The sequence below is a fragment of the Furipterus horrens genome, unplaced genomic scaffold (assembly GCF_987537825.1).
Source record: "Furipterus horrens unplaced genomic scaffold, mFurHor1.1.pri manual_scaffold_4, whole genome shotgun sequence".
Classification (NCBI taxonomy): domain Eukaryota; kingdom Metazoa; phylum Chordata; class Mammalia; order Chiroptera; family Furipteridae; genus Furipterus; species Furipterus horrens.
The window spans coordinates 49723669-49744899 of record NW_028327174.1 but is presented as its reverse complement, the minus strand read 5'-3'; the positions used below and the strand labels follow the sequence as shown (position 1 = coordinate 49744899).

The following is a 21231-nucleotide window of genomic DNA, read 5'->3' as shown; positions in this document are numbered from 1 at the left end:
GTGCTTTACATATATTAATTCATCTAATCCTCAGAACAATAGTAGATGTTATTCCAGTTTTATAGATTTAAAAGAAACTAAGGCACAGAGAGGCTAAATACCTAAGGCCACACAGCAGGTAAAAAGTAGAGCTAGGATTTCAACCCAGTCTGGCTCCAGAGCTCATGCTCTTTATCACTATATTAGACTACCTTTCTAAAACTCCATCCATAGTGGTTATCCTCCCTATTCCCTTCAATCCTTCTTATTATCCCACTTTCCCCTCTGCCTGGACCATAGCTGGGACCCCAGGAAAATCCTATAACGGTGTTAGGTCTCCAGAGAGTAGTGCCTGAGTGTCTCCTTTAGGTAGAGAGCCATGCCATCAACAGAAGGTTGGACTCTGGATTTTGCTGAACAGGCACTGTCTTTGAACTTACAGATCCCTTGTGATTCTTCCAAAGTGAGAATGAGCTAGAAGGTAGGCGGTGAGGGAGCAACGGGACTGTGGTCACCCCATCAAACCTTTTCCCTGTGCTGAAACCATATGGACCAAGACAGTGCTTGGCACCAAACAACGTAAAGACATCTAGACTCTTGGGTGTGAGCCAAATTCTGGATACAGTCGCACCACTGCCTTGCTTGTATGATACCACTTCCATCTCGGATACCAAGACCAGAAGCAATTTCAGAGTAACACCTTGCCCCTTCTGGCACTGTGCCTAAGAACCCTAATGAACCTAGCCATACCATCCGGGTCCCTCCAAACCAGGCTTCCTAATGGAATATGGGGAGCTCATTGAGGCAGCTTTCAGTCCTACATCACGGCTTTGAAGAAGCCCCTGCTTCTGCATTGACCTCATCACAGCTCCCATAGCACATTCCCAGACTTGAGGGAGGGAGGCATTCCAAGTTATTAGAATTAGGGTATGTTTATGTGTGTGGGGGCGGGTGAATAGAGGAAAGGACAGATGTCTCCTTGTGTCACATTCGATCATGAAGTGGGGTTTGTCTAGGGAGGAGGCAGAGCTTTAAAAAGCCTTAATACTCTAGTGGGACCTGGGTGAAAGGAAGCATCATCTTCAAGCGAAGAGCCATCAGTGCAGCTGGTAGGTATAAAGGGGCTCAATGGGTGGGACAGGAGATGTGCGGGTTCTCTTTAAAAGGCCATGTTAGGGAGCCGGAGCCTGAGTTTAGTTGCTCTAGTTAAGTCATTCTCTGCCCCACAACGACCCTCCTGGGCAAGGGTCTGTACCCAAAGAGCTGCAAGTATGTTAGTGGAAAGCAAATTGGGATCTCTTGTTTCCATTCCTCACTGAAACCCAACCAGTCTCAGAGTCTAGGGTGGAGCAGAAGGAAAGACAAGGAACAAAATCTGGGAGCCTCATAGCCTTCTGTTCCTCCCTGTTCCACTCAGGAAACGCAAATTATCCCTTCTTCCTCAGGAACCATTGCTATACATACTTTCTTCCCCCACCTCCCCACACCCGTCCTCTCCACTGGAGCTGCTGCCATGGTTGCCAGGCATGGTTGCTAAGTCTCTGCATGGAAGGGTTCGCGTGGGCTGTGCTGCCACTAACATTACCATGGTGAATCAGGGGACACCTGGCATAGACTTGAGGGGTGGGGGAAGGAATCTGTGGATGTAAGCAACAACTCCCCAGGACAGAATGAGCCTAAAAGGTAAATGTCTTGAGCACCACTTCAGGCAGGGGCTGAGTGAGCTGGGCATTGTGGTAGTAGTAATGGGGAGCTCTATGCCAGAAAACAGGGGCCACTTTTATCATCTCAGTTGCTAGGGGATTGGTTTTGCCAAGGGAGCACACCGTTCCTCCTTCATCTCCTCTGAAAGGGTGCAAATGCAAAAGCACCCTAGTCTGTCCTCCATAAGACTAAGCAGATCTGTGTGGGCACAGAACAGTATGACCCCAAAATCCTGGCTTCTGGATTGTGGGGAGAGAGCATTCTGTGGGGAGAGGGCTCCATGCGCGCCCAAGGACAAACATCTAGAAGGGGAGTGTGGGGCAGCTTTCAAAGCCAAGCAGATTCCTGTGTCCTGCTGTGCCTGCAGCTCTGGGCTGCAGTTAAGGGTATGGGGGTCACCCTTTCTGAGCTTGGGAAAGGTAGTTCGCGATGCCCAGAGTCACACAAAAGCTGCATGAAAGCCACCGCCTCCTCCCTCCACCACATAGAAACTGGTTACTCATCTCCTCTCTGCACCCCAACGCCACTGCTGCTAAAAATAGGTCCCCAGCCTGGTCCAGCCCCTCCTGCACCCCAACCGCCTGGAAACCAGTAAGAGTGTCAGGCAGAGACCTTGAGTTCCATTTCCATCACCTCCCTGTTCAAGAAACTGAAGTCCGAGCCAGGAAGTCAAGGGCATAACCCTGGTGGTCAAGCACCCTAACAAGGAGGGGAGTAAAGGGTTAAAATGGCAGGAAGGTTGAAGAAATGAGAATGGGGGAGGGGGAATTGTCAGCTTGGCAAGAAAAAGAAGTTCCCTGCCCACTCGTGCAAGTCCCATCAGGCTTGGGGAACATGAGCAGTGGGAAGGGGCGCCCAATCCTGGGCCCCAGGGGGCGGCCCTGCACATGGGGGAGGTAGCAGCGCGGAGACGTCCGCGCCATGTCACATGCGCTCATACACACGCGCGCGCGCGCGCACACACACACACACACACACACACACACACAGGCATACACGTGTGCCCGGGTATATATAGTCCCCAGTCGCTGGGCCTGCCGCTCTGCAGTGGGCTCCGGTTTCCTGAGCTGGGAGGGGGCTCTCGGGGCGGGTGGGAGGGTGGGGGGCCGGGGTGGGGTGGGGCAGGATGCTGGATGGCCATCTATTCTCCGAGGGGCCCGACAGCCCCCGGGAGCTTCAGAATGAGGAGTCTAGAAGCTGCTTCTGGGTGCAGAAATCCAAGCTGCTGGTGATCCAAGTGAAGACTATTTCCTGTCATTATAGTCGCAGCGCTCCTCCTCGACAGCCCATGGACTTCCAGGCCAGCCACTGGGTCCGCGGGCCCCAGAGCCGCACGTGAGTAAAGGAGGGGTGAGGGGAAGAGAGTGGTGGGGCGGGTTCGGACTTCCCCCAGACACCAGCCAGCCAGCGCTGCTGGTCCCCCTTCTCTTTCCCACGCGCCCCCGCACCATCCTGAAAGCTAGGGCCTGACCTTTCCCGCGTTGCTTTGGGGAGACAAGAGTAGGTGTAAGAAAGGGCAGGGGGTGAGATGGGGCAAACACTGTTAAAGTGTGCGTGGAGAGATGGTAAGGAATCCCGCTTCGACTTCAGTCCCAACATATATGCACGTGTACGCACACTAACACACACACACACAGCTCCACACGGCTGCCCTGAGTGGTCTGCAGTGCTCCCAACTCCCCGGACCTCGGCTCCCTTCCCCGACAAACTGCTCACCAGGGTTCCTACTCATTGTCCCAGGTATGGGCCGCGCCCGGGATCCCTTGAACCGCTTCTCCGCCGTCCCTGGGCCTCCAGGGTGCTGCAGGAGGCGACTAACTGGCGGGCGGGTCCCCCAGCCGAGGCCCGAGCCCGGGAGCAAGAGAAAAGGAAAGCTGCATCGCAGGAGCGGGAGGCCAAGGAGACGGAGAGAAAAAGGCGCAAGGCTGGTGGGGCCCGAAGGAGTCCCCCGGGTCGGCCTCGCCCGGAGCCTCGGAATGCCCCCAGGGTGGCACAGCCTGCAGGGCTCCCAGTTCCGTTGAGGCCTGAGCACCTGGTGCCGTTGGGACGACCGCCCCGTCCATCCGCGCAGCCCCACTTCGACCCAAGGGTGGCGTGGGCGGGGCCCTGGGGAGGCCGCAGGCCAGGGCCCCCCAGCTACGAGGCTCACCTGCTGCTGAGAGGCGCTGCAGGGACGGCCCCACGACGCCGCTGGGACCGGCCGCCACCCTATGTGGCTCCACCTTCTTATGAAGGCCCTCACAGGACTTTGGGGACTAAAAGAGGCCCTGAGTCCTCCCAGGCGCCTGTCTCATCAGCCCCTGCTCCGACTCCAGCCAGGACAGAGGGAGGGTGCACGAAGAAGAGGCTGGATCCTCGGATCTACCGGGACGTCCTTGGGGCTTGGGGTCTCCGGCAGGGGCGGGGTCTCTTGGGGGGATCCCCAGGCTGTGGAACAGCCAGGTCAAAGCTGGAGCCCCGTAACGCTGCCGCTGCCGCGGAGAAAAACCTGGGGCTGGCTGCTTCTGGCCTGAAGAGTTGTAGCGACGGCCACCCCCAAGCCAATGCTGCTGGGAGCCCAGTTATGGCCACAGCTCCTGCGGCGTCTGCACGTACGACTCCGAGCCCCCCGCGTCCCGCTCCTAGGTCCAGGCCCCATCTCAAGGGCTCTGGGGAAGGGAAAGAAGGTAGAGAACAGAGCTGGCTCCCCAAATGCTGGATTCCCTCCCTTAAAAAGCAGCAACCCCGATATAGCCAGACCCTCCCCAGACCCTGGGCTCCAGGAGGCACGGGATGGAGAGAGTCCCTGGGTCTTAGAGAGGGGCCTGGACATGGAACCTTGGAGGGTTGGAAGGCGACTCGCCGCGCCCACACCCTGCCCAGAAGTTCCCGCGGCCCAGCTGGTGGAGAAGGTGTCTTTGTCATTGACGCCACGTGCGTGGTGATAAAGTCCCAGTATGTTCCGACCCCTCGAACCCAGCATGTACAGCTTTTGCCTGCTGGGGTGCCACGCATTGTGGGGGATGCCTCCAGCCAACCGAAGTCCAACAAGAAGGAGGGCGAGGGAACTGCGGTCTTTCCTTCCCCTTGCCAAAAGCTACTGTTGAACAGTCGCCTTTCACACCAGCCATACGGGGGTCGGGTGTTTGAAGCTGAGGGCGGGAAGCCTGTGGACTCCTCATTGGAGGAGCGCGCCTCCCGCATCTTGGGGCTCCCGGTGGGCGAAGTAAACTTTCAGGATGCCCCCACGCAGCCAGGTAGCCTAGAGCACTCTGCTTTAGGCCCGGCGACTTCAGGAGGCGCGCACAGTGCCGAGGGCTCGGGGGAAGTGGCGGCGGTCCCGCGGCTTGCGGGCCGGGGCTGGGCGCGGACCCCGGGGCCCTATGCCGGGGCCCTGCGGGAAGCCGTGTCCCGCATCCGCCGCCACACCGCCCCAGACTCGGACTCAGACGAAGCTGCGGAGCTCAGCGTCCACAGCAGCTCTTCTGATGGAAGCGACACAGAAGCCTCGGGCGCCTCCTGGCGGAATGAGCGGACGGGGCTCCGGGAAGGCAGGAAGACAGCACAGCTGAGCGACAGTATCCGAGGGATTCTAGATGTCTTCAGCCGAACCGACGAGGTCCTTTTTGGGGAGAGGGACACTAAGAGGACCCCGCAGGGAAATAGGGAGCGGCAGTAAGAGGCCCTTTGTTGCATTTGTGTTCCCCAGCCCATCCATCCTTGGGCCCAGTGGTCCCCTTTCTTCCTCACAGACTTCTTACCTATAACCAACCCCAAATAGAAGCCGCCCAAATGAAAGGAAAGGAAGCGTATGCTGATTCGCGTTTTGTTTTGTTTTGTTTGTTTGATTTTTTATTATGAGAGGTGAGGGTGAATAGTAGACGTTAATGCCTGCTTCTTTGAGGTCACTCGGGTAAGGTCTTCAGCAGGGGCAGCTGCACTGAGTGTAGGGTTAAGTAGAGAGGCCTGGTCAGGAGCAGGCGGGAGGGCAAGGATGGTATAGTCATGGGAGGGCAACTTCAGGCTAGGGCCTCTGGGCAGGAGGGAGAAAGTGATGGAGAGGCTTTGGACTGAAGTGAACAGGTGACAGAGAAGCCCTTAGCAGAAGAGGAAGGGGTCCAGAAGCAGCTAGCAAAGCAGGGAGAGGGCTCACTTGGTTGTCACAAGTCTTGGGTTCCAATCCCAACTCTGACAGGCTTACTGGGGCACCTTACGCAAGTCACTTTCTCTCTGCGGGCCTCCAAATATATAAAATGAGGGACTTCTAAGATCCAGCCCTGACGTTTGGAACCTTTGGGGAAGTTTTTTTATCCCACCCTCCCCTTCACAAGCCAAGAAAGAGGAATAGGTGAACAGAGTCTGTGGGCTTCATTGTCACCTACACTCATTTTCAATTCAAGAGACTGTCCAGGGTTTACAGAAGAGCTGAGTAAATAGGCAAGGGCTCCCATCCCAGTCTCTCAGGTTTATTAGGTGAGGGCTCCCCAGGGCAGGGCAGGATGGTGTTCTTGTCACTGTCCCTGGCCTGTGGTTGTCCAAGCAGGAGAGGGAAGGCTGACAATAAATCAGCTTGGGACCTCTTCAGACCTTTCCCTTTGCTCCTCCCCAATGTTTCTTAGTGATGCTTTGAATCACTGCCACGATTTCCCACCCTTGTGGTTTCACCCATCTGAAAGAACTCTGAGAATTTCTTGCGTTTCTGCCTCTTCCAGAAACCGGTGAGGGAAGGAAGAGGGGAGGCTGTTCCCAAAAAGCCTGTAGGTGTGAGGTGTGATACTCGCTGTAGCCACTATGGGGCGCGCGCGGGTCGCGGATTTCCCCAGTAGCTAGTCCACGAGTTGCTCCTACCCGGGTTTTGCCACTTAATCAGTTGGTCCCTGGTTACCGCGCGGGAGTCCCCCGCTTTGACGCCTCCAGGCGTGCTAGGTCGGGAGCAGGCCTCTGGCCATCCAGACCTGGAGCGCGCCGAGCCCCTCTTTGTACTTATCCACGCCAACCGGCTCTGGACGCAAACACTGACGTCCTTTTTTCTCTCTGATGTTGGACACACCTCCTCTCTACTTACTAGCCATGTGAACTTGGTCAAATCACTTCACTTCCCTGAGCCTCAGTTTCCTCATCTGTCAAATGGGGGTATATAAACACCTACCTCGCAGGGTTGTTGTGAGGATTTAATGCGATAATGTATGTAAAGAGCCTTGCGCAGTGCCGGGCACACAGTAGGCTCTCAATAAATCTAAGCTTCCCTTTGTCCAACCTTGGCATCATCTTCCTTTCACCGACCCTTTCCCCACAGTGTTACTCGCCTAGGGCTCCTCTGCTCCTTCCTGCTTGGTGGGTGGTTCGGGGGTGGGGGTGGGACGACTCCTTTTTTTTGATGGAAACTCCCTGCCCACTCCTGTCTCCCGTAGTCCGGACTCTCCCTTCCTTGCCCCCCACCCCACCCCCGATGGCTCTTGCCACTGCCCCGGCGCACTCCTCACACCCCCCATTCCTGGCAAGGGCTGAGTCAGCCTGGGTAAATTTAGCCGCCAACTCGGCTGGCGTGGGGGCTTCGCCCAGACTCCGTCTCAGAGTCCTGGCCCGACCGGCCCACCGCTCTGGCTCTGCCGCCACCCCCACCGAGTCCCACCAACTCCAGCTCGGGCTCAGCGTTCAGATTACCCGTCCTGCTCTCAAACCACTTATAGTTTTGGTCTCCAATTATCTCGAGGTCACTCTCCACCCGCACCGGAGAGACTGAACAGGATGAGGAGGGGGCTGGGTGGCCTGGGAGGCCCCTGGGACTGGACTCTAAGCCCGCTGCCTTGCCTTGGTTCCATGGAGGGGAAGGGAGTTCCTCTTTGGGCTTCTAAACCTGAGGGGAGGGTGTTGGTCAGAACCACCCACCCGTCTACCCCAGAACCTGCCTGAAACCCATACTGCCAGGTTTCCAGTCATCTCCTGGTAGAGGAAGTAAAGGAAGTGGGGGTCACCTTGGGCAGAGATCAAAGGTTTCTGGGGTCTGTCTCTCTCACCCTCAATTCTATCTACTACAGGTTCTAACCATTGATCATTTTATTTATTGAGCACCTGAGAGGAACCAGGAACTGGGCTGGTCTCCAGGAAAGAGATACTAAGGCCTGCCTGACAATGGGGTGAAGGTTAAAACACACAAATAATGATAGTATTGAGCAGCAAGTGTTAAGTACTTTAAGGAGTCAAACAAGGAAGACTGAATTTGGGGAAAGGGGTTCCAAGTAGAGGAAACAGTAAAAATAAGAGGTATGGATGTGGGGGGGAATTGTCTGATCTGACTGGAGTTGAGGGTATATTCAGGGGGGTTGTGGAAGACAGAGGCAGGAATGAAGATTGAGGCCAGGTCGGCATGAGCCTGGTCCAGCTGAGGAATATGTGTCTTAGACCTCTGGGCTTGAGAAGAGATCGCACTTCAGGCTAGGAGGAAGATGGAGCATCTGCCTGGACTGTGCTACAGCCCAGGGGCACCAGGCTCTGAAGCTGGCTGGTAGAAGAGGTGAGCTGCATGGGATAATGGAGGGGCTGGCACTGTGGAGGTGGGCTCTATCATGCTGCCTGAGCCTCTTTGAGGCTAAACACCAACGATGCCAGTTTCTAAGAGCTTACCCACACTGCTACCATTGTCAGAGAACTATGGTGTTTTTGTGTTTAAAACATGGACTCTGGCGCCTGGGTTTAAATCTTGCCTCTACCTCATTCTAGCTGTGTAACTTTGGCAAGTTACTCAACCTCTCTGTGTCTTGGTTTCAGTTATAAAACTGGGTTATTAATAGCATTCTTTTCATAAGCTTGTTGGGTGGATTAAATGATTCAATATTTAAAACACTGAGAGCAATGTCTGGTATCTAGTAAGTGATATGTAAGTGTTAAGTCCTGACTATTATTTCTCTCTAGGGCTATTTCATTAGTGTTGGGGGTATGGGAACATGAGGATAGGGAAGAGAGAAGTAGTGAAAGAAGAGGAAGAGGAAGAAGCAGCAGGGGTCAGATCGAGAGGAGAGGGAATCCCTGGGGTGGAGGTAAGCCACTTGAATGGGTGAATAGTATAAGGGGAGCACTTGGGTGATTAGGGTGTTAATGTAACGTGCTCCCATCCCCCCGGGGCTTCCTCCATCTTTGTGTAAAAGTGGAGTCAGCCCCAGCTCCTAAAGAACTGGGGAGAAGGGGATGAGTGACTACAGGTCTGGGGGCCAGCCCTTGATGAGCCATATCTCAGACTGGCTCTGCAGGGCCCTGTGGGTGGCAGGCTGAAAGCTCCCTGCTGCGAAAATGACTTCTAAATCTGGCTGTGTCTGCCAGCCAGCCAGCCTCAAGGCCACAACCACCCCCCACCTTGGGACAACGTCACAGGTCAGGAGAAGGGAAAGCAGACGCAGGAGGGTGCAGGAGGGCATGGTCAGGTTAGCACAGGACCCTACTACCCTCCGCACAGCCAGGTTCTTTCCAGGAAAGCCCTGTTCTGGTTCCAAATGGGGACCAATTAACATGGCTTTCAAGGAGCTAAGTGCCTCCTCCCCTTTCAGACTCTCAGGAGAGCTCTGGGACTTCCTTAGATCACCACAAATTAGTAAAGGAAACAATCAGGCCATAACTCTTGGACTTTAGGGGATTTGGGGCCAGGAGTGTTTGTATGTGTGTGAGGAGGAGAGGACCAGGGGAGGTGGCTGAACATGAATACATGGGACAAGTACAAAGTGTGTCTGTGGGAAATGAGTCAGAATTTACTCATTTATTCATTTGTTCACTTGCCCGTTAAACATTTATGCCAGGCCCTAGGTACACACAAAAGATTCAGAGATGGTTCCTATCTTCAGAGAGCTCAAAACCTAGGGTGTGTGTGAGATATGAGAAGGGATGTAGGAGAGGAAATCTACAGAGTCATTACAGTGCAGGCAATACAAAATGACACATTAATGAAGGCATTCCAGAGGTTTCAAGGAGCAAGAAGGAACAAGTAGCTCCCAGACTGTGACTTCTGGGGAATGGGAATATACCCAGGGCTCTGGGACACAAATCACTGAGGGTGCATATGTTAGTAAAGGAAAGCTCAGCCTCCTCTTCTGCATGTCCTGGCATGGTCAGGGGTTGGGGGTCCCTCCCTGGAAGCCCCTGGTACTACATAGTATTTTGTGAGTCCTTTTAAAGACAATTGCTTCATTCATCCGTCCTTTTGTTCATCCATGTATACATCCCACCCATCCATTAATCCATTCATTCACCAACTCATCTATCATTCATCCATTAATTTATCCATCCATTCATTTATTCTGTTAACAAGGGCATATGATGTGCTTAGCTCAGTTCTGCAAGGGATGTTAAGATGAATAAAACACAGAGGCCATGCTCTCAGGAAGCCAGAAGCCCAGTAAGAGGATGAGTAACATACACAGATAATCACCCATGGGACAGCCAGTATGTGCTGCTGATGAAAGTCCTTCCAAGAAGATGCTGCAGGAGGCAAGGCAACTTTGCCAATGAAAATTAGAGAGCTTCATGGAGGGAGGAACAGTTAAGATGGGTTTCAACAAGGAGAGATTGGAAAGAGGTACATTCCAGGGTATGGGCAAAGGTAGAGAGGTGGGAAAGCATGCAACTTTCACTGGGAACAGAGACACTGGGGAATGCAGAGGTGCAGAGGTGCAGAGGGATTGGATCTTGGAATGATGTGTGCAAACCAAATCATGAAGCGCCTCTGGAAAACAAGGATACAACATATGATATTTAGTGAAAGGAGCTGAGGGAGAGGTGAGAGGCAGAGAAAGTTTGAGCTATAAATGTCCTCCTCAATGCCTATAACATTGTTTCTCTGCTACTCGATTATGGCCTTTGCTGGTCTTGTTACCTTGTACAATTCTCCTGTGGACCATGAGCTACTTCAGGGTAGGGCCTTTGATTTAGCTCTGTATCACCTACAAGCTTGGCCTGGAACAGGCTCTCAGAAAATGCTGGCAGAGGAGAGAGCAGATGATAAAACTGTGCCACAGAAACACTGGCACAGCAATTCAGCCTCAGGTATATAGGAAGAAGGATGGCCGCTGCCTTGTGTGACCCACCGCTTTAGGAGCAACTGCCCTGCTTTCTTTGCTGGGTTCTCTCCAGGAGCTCTTCCAAGAGACACCACAAGGTGGCGCTGTTCCAACTGTAGCTCTGAGTTCCGCCAAGGTCTTGACCATTTCAGCTTGGTGAAGTGCCCCTCCAAGAACTATCCCGGGAGGGATGGTCTAGACATTTCCTTCTAGCAAGTTCTGATACAGAAAGAAGGGGCTGTATGCATCTATGAAAGAGAAGAGCCGACAGACTCCCAACGCCAGTGCAATTACTATAGGCCTCATCTATCCATCCATTCATTTGACAGTACCTAATAAGTGCCAGGTACAATGTTAGGCTCTCAGAAAAACAACAGTGATTAAGACACAGTCCCTACAGCCAAGGAGCTCATTATCTGGTCCTGACCAAATCTTCCTTTGCTCTCTCTCTCTCTCTCTCTCTCTCTCTCTCTCTCTCTCTCTCTCTCTCTCTCTCTTTCTCTCTCTCTCTCTCTCTCTCACACACACACACACACCTGTTCTAAAGGGCCATTCTCCTTGACCTGGGAAGCCATCTGTATGTGAAATTTACTCTTTGTCACTGCTTGCCCCACCAAATCCATGTTCTCCCTAGGACAGCTGCATGGCCACATTGGTGTGACCCCTGGATGCTCCTTCCTTGAATGGCTCTTCTGTTTTGTTTTGTTTTTAAGATTTTATTTATTTTTAGAAAGAGGGGAAGGGAAAGAGGAAGAGAGGGAGAGAAACATCAATGCATGACCGCCTCTTGCGCACCCCCAACTGGGGACCTGGCCCGCAACCCAGGCATGTGCCCTGACTGGGAATTGAACCAGAGACCCTTTGGTTCACTGGCCAGCACTCAATCCCCTGAGCCACACCAGCCAGGGCTTGCCTTTCCCCTAAGCTCCCTGATGAGCTCTTTCCCATTCTTTCTTCCAACCTCCCCTGTCATACTCTGCCAGCTATGATAGCTTTAGGGACCTCCCCAGAGTACACCTGGTCTGGGTTGGGATCTCTCAATACCCTAGAGCTCTGGAGGCTGGAGGGACATAAAGGTAGATCCAGAGAAGGGCCCTCTGAGACCCTGGTACCATCAGCCCAGAGATGAAAAGTTGGAGAGTCCAGAAAACCAAAGACGTCAGAAACATGCCCCTCTGGGGCCTGAGGGCTCTGCCAGCCAAACCTGTCCCCTGACAGGCCGCCTTCTTTTCTCACCTACTCTGGGGGAGCCAGGCCTCTCCCTGGCTGCAACTCCACAGTGGTGCCTGAAGGAGAACTGGTTGAGAGGTTAAGCATTGTGGGACATTGTCCACTTTCCCAACATGCTCCGGGGCCCAACTTAGCCCTTGGTGGTTTGAGAGAGGAGGGAGGGTTGGTGCTGAGAGTGGGAGCCAGGCCCATCAAGGTCCCGGGAGTGAATGCCGCATTGTTGGCCAGGCCAGAGTCACAGATAATTACCTCAATTAGTGACAATGGGAGAGTAATAAATACAGGCTTAGTGTCTCCTACCCCACCAGGGCTCCGAAGATTAATCCAGGCTGACGGGCGGGCCCTGAAAGGCGTGATGGACAATTCATTAAACTCCCCAAATGCCGCACAACCTGGGCGTGAAGGCTGAGTTAGCCCCCTGGGGGCTGCGCCTTTGTCTTGATTGTGTGTCTCCGCCACAGCAGAGCCGGGCAGCCCCCAGAGAGCCGGGAGGTGAGTGGGGCTCCCCCAGCCCGGCCAGGCGGCAGGGGGATTAGGTCTTGGTCCGGCCCTGGTTGCCCTGGCACAGCAGCCCGGCGGGGCTGGAATGTCCGTGGGGGGGAGCAGGCGGAGCGGAGGGGCGGGGCCGACAAGGTGGGGTAAGGGGGGTACACAAAACCAGGGGCAGGAGGAGTTAATTAGACGCCAGCCGAGGAGGGCGAGGGGCCACAATAGGGACCTCACTTCCGAGGATTAATAGGGAAGAGAGAAAGGGAGGGTTTCAGCTCTGGGGGAGGAGAACTGGAAGCTTCCCAGGGTGGCACTGCCCCCTCTTGCCCAACTTGGCACCTCCTTGTCAAGTGGCTGGGAGGTAGGAGGCTCTGGCAACCTGGGCAGGTGCCCCCCAGCAACCCACAGAGTGGCTCGCCCTTCCTAGAATGGTGCTTACACTAGGAAGAAGATTGGGCAGGGAGGAGAGAAAGCACCCTCTCATTTATCAGGGAAATAGTGGAAGCAGGAATATTTATGGGCCCTGCTCTCACCAGCCCCATCCCTACTCCTCACTCTGAGGAAGAACTGGGAGCCTAGAGTTTTACCCTTCCTGTGAAGCTGCCGGGTTAAAGCGAAGAAGAATTTCATACTGGGGGCTGGAGCTGGTATGAACACATGGGAGTGGAGGCTACTCTGTGTGCACGCTTGTGCTTGCAGGTGTGCTTATACAGGGGCCTGGCCTGCAGCAGGTCCTCAGTAAATACCTGATGAATGGTTGAATGAATGAATGAACTTCGGTTTTGCTGAGTAAATGGGTGTGAGAAAGAGAAATGGTGCTGGGCTGCACCATGATTCAAAGTGAGTGGCTTTGGGCCCTTTCATTCTGAGCTCCCAGCCAGGGCCCAGGAAGGACAGGTACCCCACCTCTGAGCAGATGAGCAAATGTCCAGAAAAAATGAAGTGGCAGTGGTTCCTTTCCTTTCAAAAGGAAAAAAAAAAAAAAAAGCAGTAGCCTCTTGGAAGCCCCACTTCCTCCCAGGGCCCCAGGGAGCAGGGCAGCCCTAACTCCTCCCTAGGAGCCACCTCACCCTACCCCCTCCCAGGGGATGACAAGGGAGCGAGTTGGCGGCAGTTCCCTGGGCATATTTATAACCTGCTGCTCGCTCACCAGCGTCTGCTTTTAGCCCAGACGGGGGAGGGGGCAGAGGGGTGGTCTGTCTCATGCTGGGCGCCCTGGCTGGGTGTGGAAAGAGTGAGTAAGGGTGAGTGGTGGGCAGCTCTGCATGGATATTCCTGCTCACACCACAGCCAAACAGCTTATTTTCTCCTCATTTTGTTATTTTTCTCCCTCTGGCCTGGAAAGGAGGACTGAACCAGCCTGAGGTGGGGGTGGGGGGTGCTAGACCCTAGGGTATTTGCAGCCCCACTGACAGGGTTTTTCCAGGGTGCGTGTGGCAGGGTGTGTGTGGTGCCAGCTTGCTGACCCCCTGGTGACTGTGCTCTCAGTCCTCTCAGGTTTTCCGCTCCCCCTCCCCCGGGATATTCCAAGACCAGCACCTCCCTTACTTGCTGAGGTCAACCATGTGTTGGGGTCCCTGGCAGCCTTAGATTGCCCCGGGTGTGTGACATCTGGCATCTGAAGATCACAGGTGGGTGGAAGGATAGCATGGGTGGATAGGGCAGGGCTCAGGCCTCAAGCCCATTCCTGATAGTACTATCCTGTGGCAACCCCCTGAGCTGCTCTGGGCCCTGAGACCTTAGTGAGGCCTCTCTCCAGGCACAGATGCTTTTCTCCCCAGAATTTATCTCCTCAAGCTCTGTGCAAGAATGGCACAGATGATCATAATCACAAAATAATGAGCTCCCTATGTAGTGCTCTGCAGTTCCTACAGCCCCTTCACTTGCTTTTTCCCTTTCATTAGTGCATGCCTCCTTGAGGGTCAGCCCTCATTCCCCACTTCCCTACCTCCCCTTCAAAGTCCCAGCCCCAGAAAGTGAAGGGCCTCCTGCTGATGATTTGAGTGTGGGAATCTGTCCTTAAACCTCATGTGGGTGCATTTCCCTGAGCCTTCACTGTACTCCCCCCATTATACTGACAATATATGTTGGTCTGCTTGATGCCCCAGCAAGACTGTAAATTCCACCAACCAGGCACTATGGCTGGTACCTCACTGTATCCCCAGCACTGGGCATATACCTGGCACCAAAGAGGGTCAGCAAGTGTTCGGATGACCTGAGTTTTCATATATATGACCTCCTCTGGACCTTATCATCTTCCTGAAGAAGACTAAATATCCATAACTGCCCCTGTTTAGTAGACAAGGCAACTGAGGCTGGGAAAACAAGAGATTTGTTGAAAAGCTAGTTCAAGCCAGAACAGGATTCATTGCTTTCTCTTTCTCTTCTTCTGGCTCATTTGCATCAGCTCAGCCCAGAGCCTCCGAGCTTCTGGGTCTAATGCAGATATACTGAATGGTTGGAGCTAGCTGCCAACCCTTCTACTCCCTGCCTTGCTGCTTCTCCCTAAACCTGGGCACTGTCCAGCAAGGGCGTAAGCCCCCTCTCCTGCCTCTGGCAGCCAACTTGCTTTAGGAGCTGAGGATCTAATAGCTCATTGAATTATAGACTGGGCATTCTCTGCAGGTGTGTGTGTGTGTGTGTGTGCGCGCATGCGCGCACGCACGCGCGCGCATGTGCACACACACACTTTTTTTCTCCCTGGAAATCCAGTGCATGTCAGGTACCTCCTACCCTGGCTCAATAGGTTTTCTATTCCTCCACCTGGCTGCCCATCAGAACTGAGCTGATGCTAGCTTGGCAGATGAAGAGAAGCAGCTCCTGGCTCCACTTCTCTACCCCCACACATCCCAAAGGCCAACGGGGTCAGAGTTCACATATTCAGGGAGAGGTGGGAGGCAGCAACAACAGCAAAAGAGTCCTGGGGAGAGGGAGAAATTCTCCAGTTGGCTGGGACCAGTTGTTGCCCTTGGGGGGTGGAGTGTTTCATAGTTCCCCCTGCCTTTCAGGTCCTCCCCTGGGAGGGAAGTGTTAGGATTAGGGATAGGCATTAGAGTTTAGGAAGGGGTTAGTGTTTGAAGTTAGGGTTAAGGCTAAGGTTACACTTAGAGCTAGGGTCAGGGAGAGGATTAAAGTTAGAGATAGGTTTAGGGCTGTGGGCAGGATTAGTACTCAAAGTCTGGTGAATTTGCACACAGAGGTGTTGGTGGTGGTGTTAGTAACAAATTCCTTAACCCTCAAGTGGTCGCGTGGATGACAATAGTCATCCATGCAAAATAACCATCAGTTTTAATCCAATGTCGACATGGCAACGCTGCGTGCACTCAGATTAATAATCTTCGAACGTTGTTGCATCACCTCAGTTCTGGCCAAGCGCCTAAGCCACACAATTTACCCGGAATTCTGCGACAGAAAGAGTTGGATGACACACGTCATCCACGCGACCTCTCATGCTCCATTCAGAAGCGCGACCACCGCAGGGTTAATGGGCCATTTATGGAAAAGTCTAGCTTCATGGTTTGGTTATGGGCCGCACTTGTGTTTCCTTTTGGTTACATTGGTTTAAGTCCCCACTGCCTACTGCCCTGGTCAGAGCTGAAGCAGATAGGCTTCAGAGACCAATAGCTCCCCACCAGGGGCAGCAGCACCCTTTCTTGGGTTTCTCTCTCTTCTTTGGTTTCTTTTCAGAATGCAGTCATAGCTATCACTCAGTTGTAGCTATTTTCACATTGATTCTGCCAGACAGGAAAGGCAGGCTCAGAGTTTGTTTAATTCCCATGAGGCAGCCATGCACTTTCCCAATATCACACAGCCAGGTGGAGTTTGAATAGAAAAAAGAAACTTACAGTGTCTTTGGGCCTCTGACCAGGCTCTTCTGGAGACCTGAGCCCCAGTGGCCTCCCTAAAGTCAACCCACGGTCAGAATCTCGGGGTCCTCTTGCAGGGCCAGTAAACCAGTCCCCCAACAATGTGTCCTATTTGTTTAAGAGAGGTAAACAATGGTGTGTTTTGGATTCAAGGAAAATCCACCAAGTCATTGATAAAAATAGAGATTTTTATTCTGCAGAGGAAGGTACTACATCGGTGGGGGCGAGGAGCCACTAATAGCTACAGTGGAAGGAAATACTGATTCCGGTAGGCAAAGGCATCTTTGAAAATTTGAGCAGAGGAGGAGAGGGATCAGAAAAGGCTGGAGGACAAAAGAAGAGAAGAATGGAGAAGGATTGGGTTGGGATGGAAGTGGTCTCTGCAAACCAGGCTGGAACCCAGCACAATAAATAATTTTATTTACAACAACCAAACTCGTGGCTTTACGTCCACGTTTCAGTGCAAATTATTTAGACACTGATGAGGAGGCAGGACAGGAAAGGGTAGGAGGTGGCCCAGGGAGGCATGACTTGCAGCTGTTCAATGGCTCCATGACAGAGGCTGGGAGAATGGGGTTATTTCTGCTGAATCTCCCAACCTCATTTTCCACATCACCACAGCTGCAGCTGCCCTTTAACCCTGGCACCTCCTGCTTCAGCTGTAGGTGGGGAGGAAAAAGACTGGTGTCTAGGTGTGTGTTCAGGGCCTGCACCCTTGGCAGGGGCATGTGGGGACCTGAATAAAATGGAGTTAAAGTGGGAAGGAGAGAGACGGGGAGATCACTGGCGCGGTGGCAGAGTCAGATCAACACCTTCCGGAGCTGACTCGCCATGGGGGGGGGGGGACGAATCCTTCTCTCACCTCCTGGCCAAGCAGGGGGCAGTGCAATGGAGTCTCCCCCGGAGAGGGAGGGAGGTAGGTAGGGGCAGGTCCTTCAGGATGGCAAGAGGGTTCCTGCCGCCCCTGGCAAGTGGTTTCAGGAGTCCCCAGATAGGAGAAGGTGGGAGAAACGATCGGATACGTTTGACTCGCAGCGATGTGTCTGGATGTAGTGGGTGGGCACATATCTGGCTCTTAGGTGCCAACAAATCTGCCTGGGGGGATGGGCTTGAGGAGAACACTCCTGGAGACGAGTCCTTACAGCGCCTCACAGACACTCATGTAGGACGCGCGTGTGCGTGCAGTTGCGGCAGCTGACATGGCAGCACCAGTGGAAGGTGCAGTTGCAGCGCTCGGTGACACGCTGAGTGCGTGTGCGGTGGCCCCGGCCGCAGCAGAGCAGCTCACAGCCGTCCAGCGCGGGCGATGAGCTGTTGCAGGCGCGCCCCACCGTTCCCGCTGTACCCAGGCGTCCGCTGTATGTGCAGAAGTTAGGCGATTTCTCGAAGTACACAAGGTCATGGGGTGAAGGCGGCTTGTGCGCCGGGTCTTCGGGCTCGAGGCGGAGCAGTTCCGCCCTCGACGCGCGGTTGCTGCCGCGGTTGCCATAGAGGACGCGCGAGGCACCGTCAAAGCGGTCGCGCAGCACATCGCCCACGGCGCGCAGCGTGGGCAGCCGCATCCAGCACGTGCGCACCGTGCATGAGCCCGACATCCCGTGGCACTTGCACTCCTGTCGCATCTCAGAAAACACGGTCTGAGGGGAAGGGAGAAAAAAAATGCTGTCCCAGGACACTGCCAGAACCGGAGCCACCTTTTCAGATACCGCCCCCTCCTGGGCACCGCCGGGACCTCGGCACAGGGCCAGGCCTAGCGGTGCCCAGGGGAAGGGAAGTAGAGAATGTCCCATAGAGATTTGGACACCAAGCCGGAGAGTCTGTCTTGACGCTCAGCCTTATTTTTCTTTTTTAATCTATATAGTGGAGAGACTGTAGACAATAAGTTGTATGGGTTACATGACTTCTAAGATCTTCATTCCTACCTGTCCTCAGCCCCAGGCATCCCTTTGCCCCCAGGCACTTACCCCTTCCTTTTTCTGGCTCCCGCTCCCTCAGGACGCCCTCTCCTGGCTCCCTAACCTAAGTCCTGGCCTTTTCACCGACCGTTCCTTCCCAAGCCCGAGTTTAGCCCCTGCGCAGATTCCTGCCCCTTGCTTGGGGTGCAGAGCTCCTTAAGCCTGTGGCTCACCGTTCGGCCCGCCTCATTGTTGTGAAGGTTCATGAGGAAGCGCAGGTCCCGCCCCTTCTCCCCGGAATCCACAAACTCTCGGCCAAAGAGGCGGCCAAAGTCGATGTTGTCGCTGCAGCCCCCCCAGTGCCAATCGGGGCCCCCAGGGCCGCGCCGCCGATAGTCGCACGTGCAGGATTCGATGGAGCCCTCGGAGCAGGAGCGCGCCACCGAATGGGTAACCCCGGCGGAGGTGATGGCGAAGATAAATGCTGTTTCCCGACAGCCTGTGGGGGAAGGGATCAGGGACCAGGGATCAGCCAGGGGGCACGCGGTGTGCGGCCAGCACCCTCACTGGAGGGCTTGGGACCCTTGAGTCCCACACCCTGCCTCCGCCCTCGGAGTTCTGAGAGCCAGGCGGTGGGCTGTGCTGGGAAGCTGGTCTCATAGGGAAAGCACGTGCGTGGGCACGCAACCACATCCACGCTTGTAATCACGCGTTACTGAGACTCAGCGCACATTTTGGCTCCACGGGGGAAAGAACGGAGGAAAGGCGAGCGGAAGAACTCTGCACCCCCAAGACCTCAGCGCAGCCCAAACTCGGCCCTTGTCAGCTAAGCAACACTTCCTGGGCTGGAGGAAAGACGCACGCCTGCGGACAGAAGCTTCCCAGGCAGGCGCCTTGAGAAGGCCTCAGGGGAAGTGGTGGCCGGCCAGCGTCCACAACTCAGAACCCCCTTTCTCTGAAGCATTCGCTCAGAAAAGTTAAGTTTCGTGCTCGAGGTGCAGGGTTTGAAAACGTCTGGTAGACTGAGTTTTGTCCAGAGCTGGCGCCAGGCATAAAGCTCTTGGAGAGTTGATCGTGTGACCCTGCAGGAGCCCGGGACATCGTCCCTGCATTCGCCCACCCATGCCCTGGGAGTGACCCCGAATTCTCCTTGTTCCGGAAGCGTCCCGGAAGCGTCACCTTCCTGGGTACCCACCTCGATTGACGATCTTGCCGAAGAGGTGGGGCCCCGAAGCCGTGGGGCAGTTCCAACGGCGGTTCCGGAACTGCCACTTGCACTCTCTCACAGCGCTCTGCAGCCCCCCGCTCACACTGTGCAGGATCCCCGGGTTCTGGCGGATCAGCCGCCGCTGTTTGCGGCTCAGCAGCTGCAGACTGGGCTCGAGCACCAGTTGCAGACTCTTGGAGTCCGTCAGTAGGTTCGTGGAGGAGGCTACGTTCACGATGCCCCTGGTGAGACGCATAACTCAGGCTCTGGAAGGGGACCTTCACCCTAACCAAAAAGGTCGTGCTCACCCTGCTCTCTATTCTGGGGCTATTTGCCTGGAAAGAGCGGCGGGAGATCAATAATAAGGTAATGACTCCGCTCCCCAGCTTCGCTAGATTGAAAGGACTGGTCGTCCAGATTTTTGCGCGCCCAGGAGTCCTAGGGGTGCTCGGGCTCTGGGATCAGGGACTGGACAGGAGAAGCATGGGGAACCCAGAGAATAGATGTCCACCTTTGCTCTCAGAGGGTGCTTTCGGACAGCCTGGGGAAGAAATCCTGGCCTGCAGTCAATGCCCACCTAAGGCGTGAAAAGCTTAGGAGTCCCACCCTCTTCTCATGTCCTTTCTAATCGCACTCCTGGCCCTTCGCTTGCCGAAGCAAGGAAACCTGTGATGTGGCTACCACCGTGAGGCTGAATTTGGGGCTCAAGGAAGAAGGGCGGTTGCTAGATGGGAGTGGGCTCCCTGCCTGGAATATGGTGAGCTGCGGTGAACGGACCATTCACCCCACTTCAGCAGAGCTGGATTCTCAGGAGCAACTCCAATCCAGAGTGCCCTTGGTGTCTCGGAGGGAAATCCGAGCGCTGGAGGGAGCCTGTCTGCGGACGGATCCCAGAGCGTGGGAGCTGGATAGGGCTGGCCCCTGGCTCTGCGCCCCGGGACAAGTGACGACCCCGCACCAGCTCACTTACCACCATCGGCCACTGCTGTTGGCTGCCAGAGCTGTAGGCAGAGCGGCCAGCGCCAGCAACACTGCAGCAGAAACCCAACCAGGCAGCAGCGCCCAGTGCCCCATGGCCTGCCCGGCCTTGCCCGCTCGTGTTGCAGTTGGGCGGCTTTGGCTGCTGCCCGCGACGGTGGGACGGGATGCGGTGGTGGCGGCAGTGGTGAGAGTTCGCAGTCTGGCTCTAACAGCCCTGGGGGCGGGCGATGGGTAGCATGGCTCGCGGTCCCAGCTGGTGGGCTGAGGCAGCCACCGCGGGCGGCACCGCCTCTTATAGTTGCGGCGCTGGCTGAAGTGACGATAGGCTGCCCCGCGGGGCCGCTCTGTGGCACTAGGGCGCACCGGTCAGGGGCGCAGACAATGGGCAGCGAGCGGGGCCGTGGCTCCCGCCCGTCTGAGCTGAACGCTGACGGGCTGGCCGTCGGGGCTCACCCCCGCCCCCTGCCTGGTGGCTCCCGCCTCCGGGCCTGCACTGGCCATCGACCCCTCCCCTTAGGGCGCCCTCCTACGCGCGCCCGCCAGCTTCACTCCCGTTGGCGTCGGGAGCCCGTCGGGGACCAGCGTCCGCCAGAGGGCGCAGCGATAACGTGTTCTCCGGATTTTCCGGGAGAACACACTGGAGGCCAGCCGCTTCGCGGCCTGCCCTGGGGCTGTCCCCTCGACGTCACCCCAGGCCCCGCTGGCGTCTCCACTCTCCCCCTTCTTGAGTGGAGGAAGGAAAGCTGCGGTTCTGGACAGCGACTTTGGGGAGATGCCTTTCTTCCCAGGAACCCCCATGGCTGGATAGAGAAGGAAAAGGGGAAGGCTAGGAGTAGAGGTGGAACTGTGGTCAGGGA

The 21231-nt window shown here is 55.2% G+C and overlaps 2 protein-coding genes across 2 annotated transcripts; one reads left to right on the top strand and one right to left on the bottom strand.

The window, feature by feature from the left end:
* Nucleotides 1-2809: 2809 nt before the first annotated feature.
* DDN (dendrin) lies at nt 2810-6918 on the top strand. The gene is made up of 2 exons (XM_090273098.1): nt 2810-3018; nt 3424-6918. The coding sequence occupies exons 1-2, from the start codon at nt 2810-2812 to the stop codon at nt 5339-5341; spliced, it is 2127 nt and encodes a 708-aa protein (XP_090129224.1). The 3' UTR covers nt 5342-6918.
* Nucleotides 6919-16491: 9573 nt separating this feature from the next.
* Nucleotides 16492-20467, bottom strand: WNT1 (Wnt family member 1). The gene is made up of 4 exons (XM_090275539.1): nt 20364-20467; nt 19382-19635; nt 18420-18685; nt 16492-17928 (listed from the first exon to the last, which is right to left on the bottom strand). The coding sequence occupies exons 1-4, from the start codon at nt 20465-20467 to the stop codon at nt 17440-17442; spliced, it is 1113 nt and encodes a 370-aa protein (XP_090131665.1). The 3' UTR covers nt 16492-17439.
* Between the last annotated feature and the right edge of the window lie 764 nt (nt 20468-21231).

What these genes read in the sequence shown, in the direction of transcription:
- DDN (XM_090273098.1), top strand. Translation starts at nt 2,810, where the DNA reads ATGCTGGATGGCCATCTATTCTCCGAGGGGCCCGACAGCCCCCGGGAG. An exon ending in CGCGGGCCCCAGAGCCGCAC is followed by an intron (nt 3,019 to 3,423) that starts GTGAGTAAAGGA and finishes TCATTGTCCCAG; the next exon opens with GTATGGGCCGCGCCCGGGAT.
- WNT1 (XM_090275539.1), bottom strand. Translation starts at nt 20,467, where the DNA reads ATGGGGCACTGGGCGCTGCTGCCTGGTTGGGTTTCTGCTGCAGTGTTG. An exon ending in AACAGCAGTGGCCGATGGTG is followed by an intron (nt 19,636 to 20,363) that starts GTAAGTGAGCTG and finishes GCGTCTCACCAG; the next exon opens with GGGCATCGTGAACGTAGCCT. An exon ending in CGGCAAGATCGTCAATCGAG is followed by an intron (nt 18,686 to 19,381) that starts GTGGGTACCCAG and finishes CTTCCCCCACAG; the next exon opens with GCTGTCGGGAAACAGCATTT.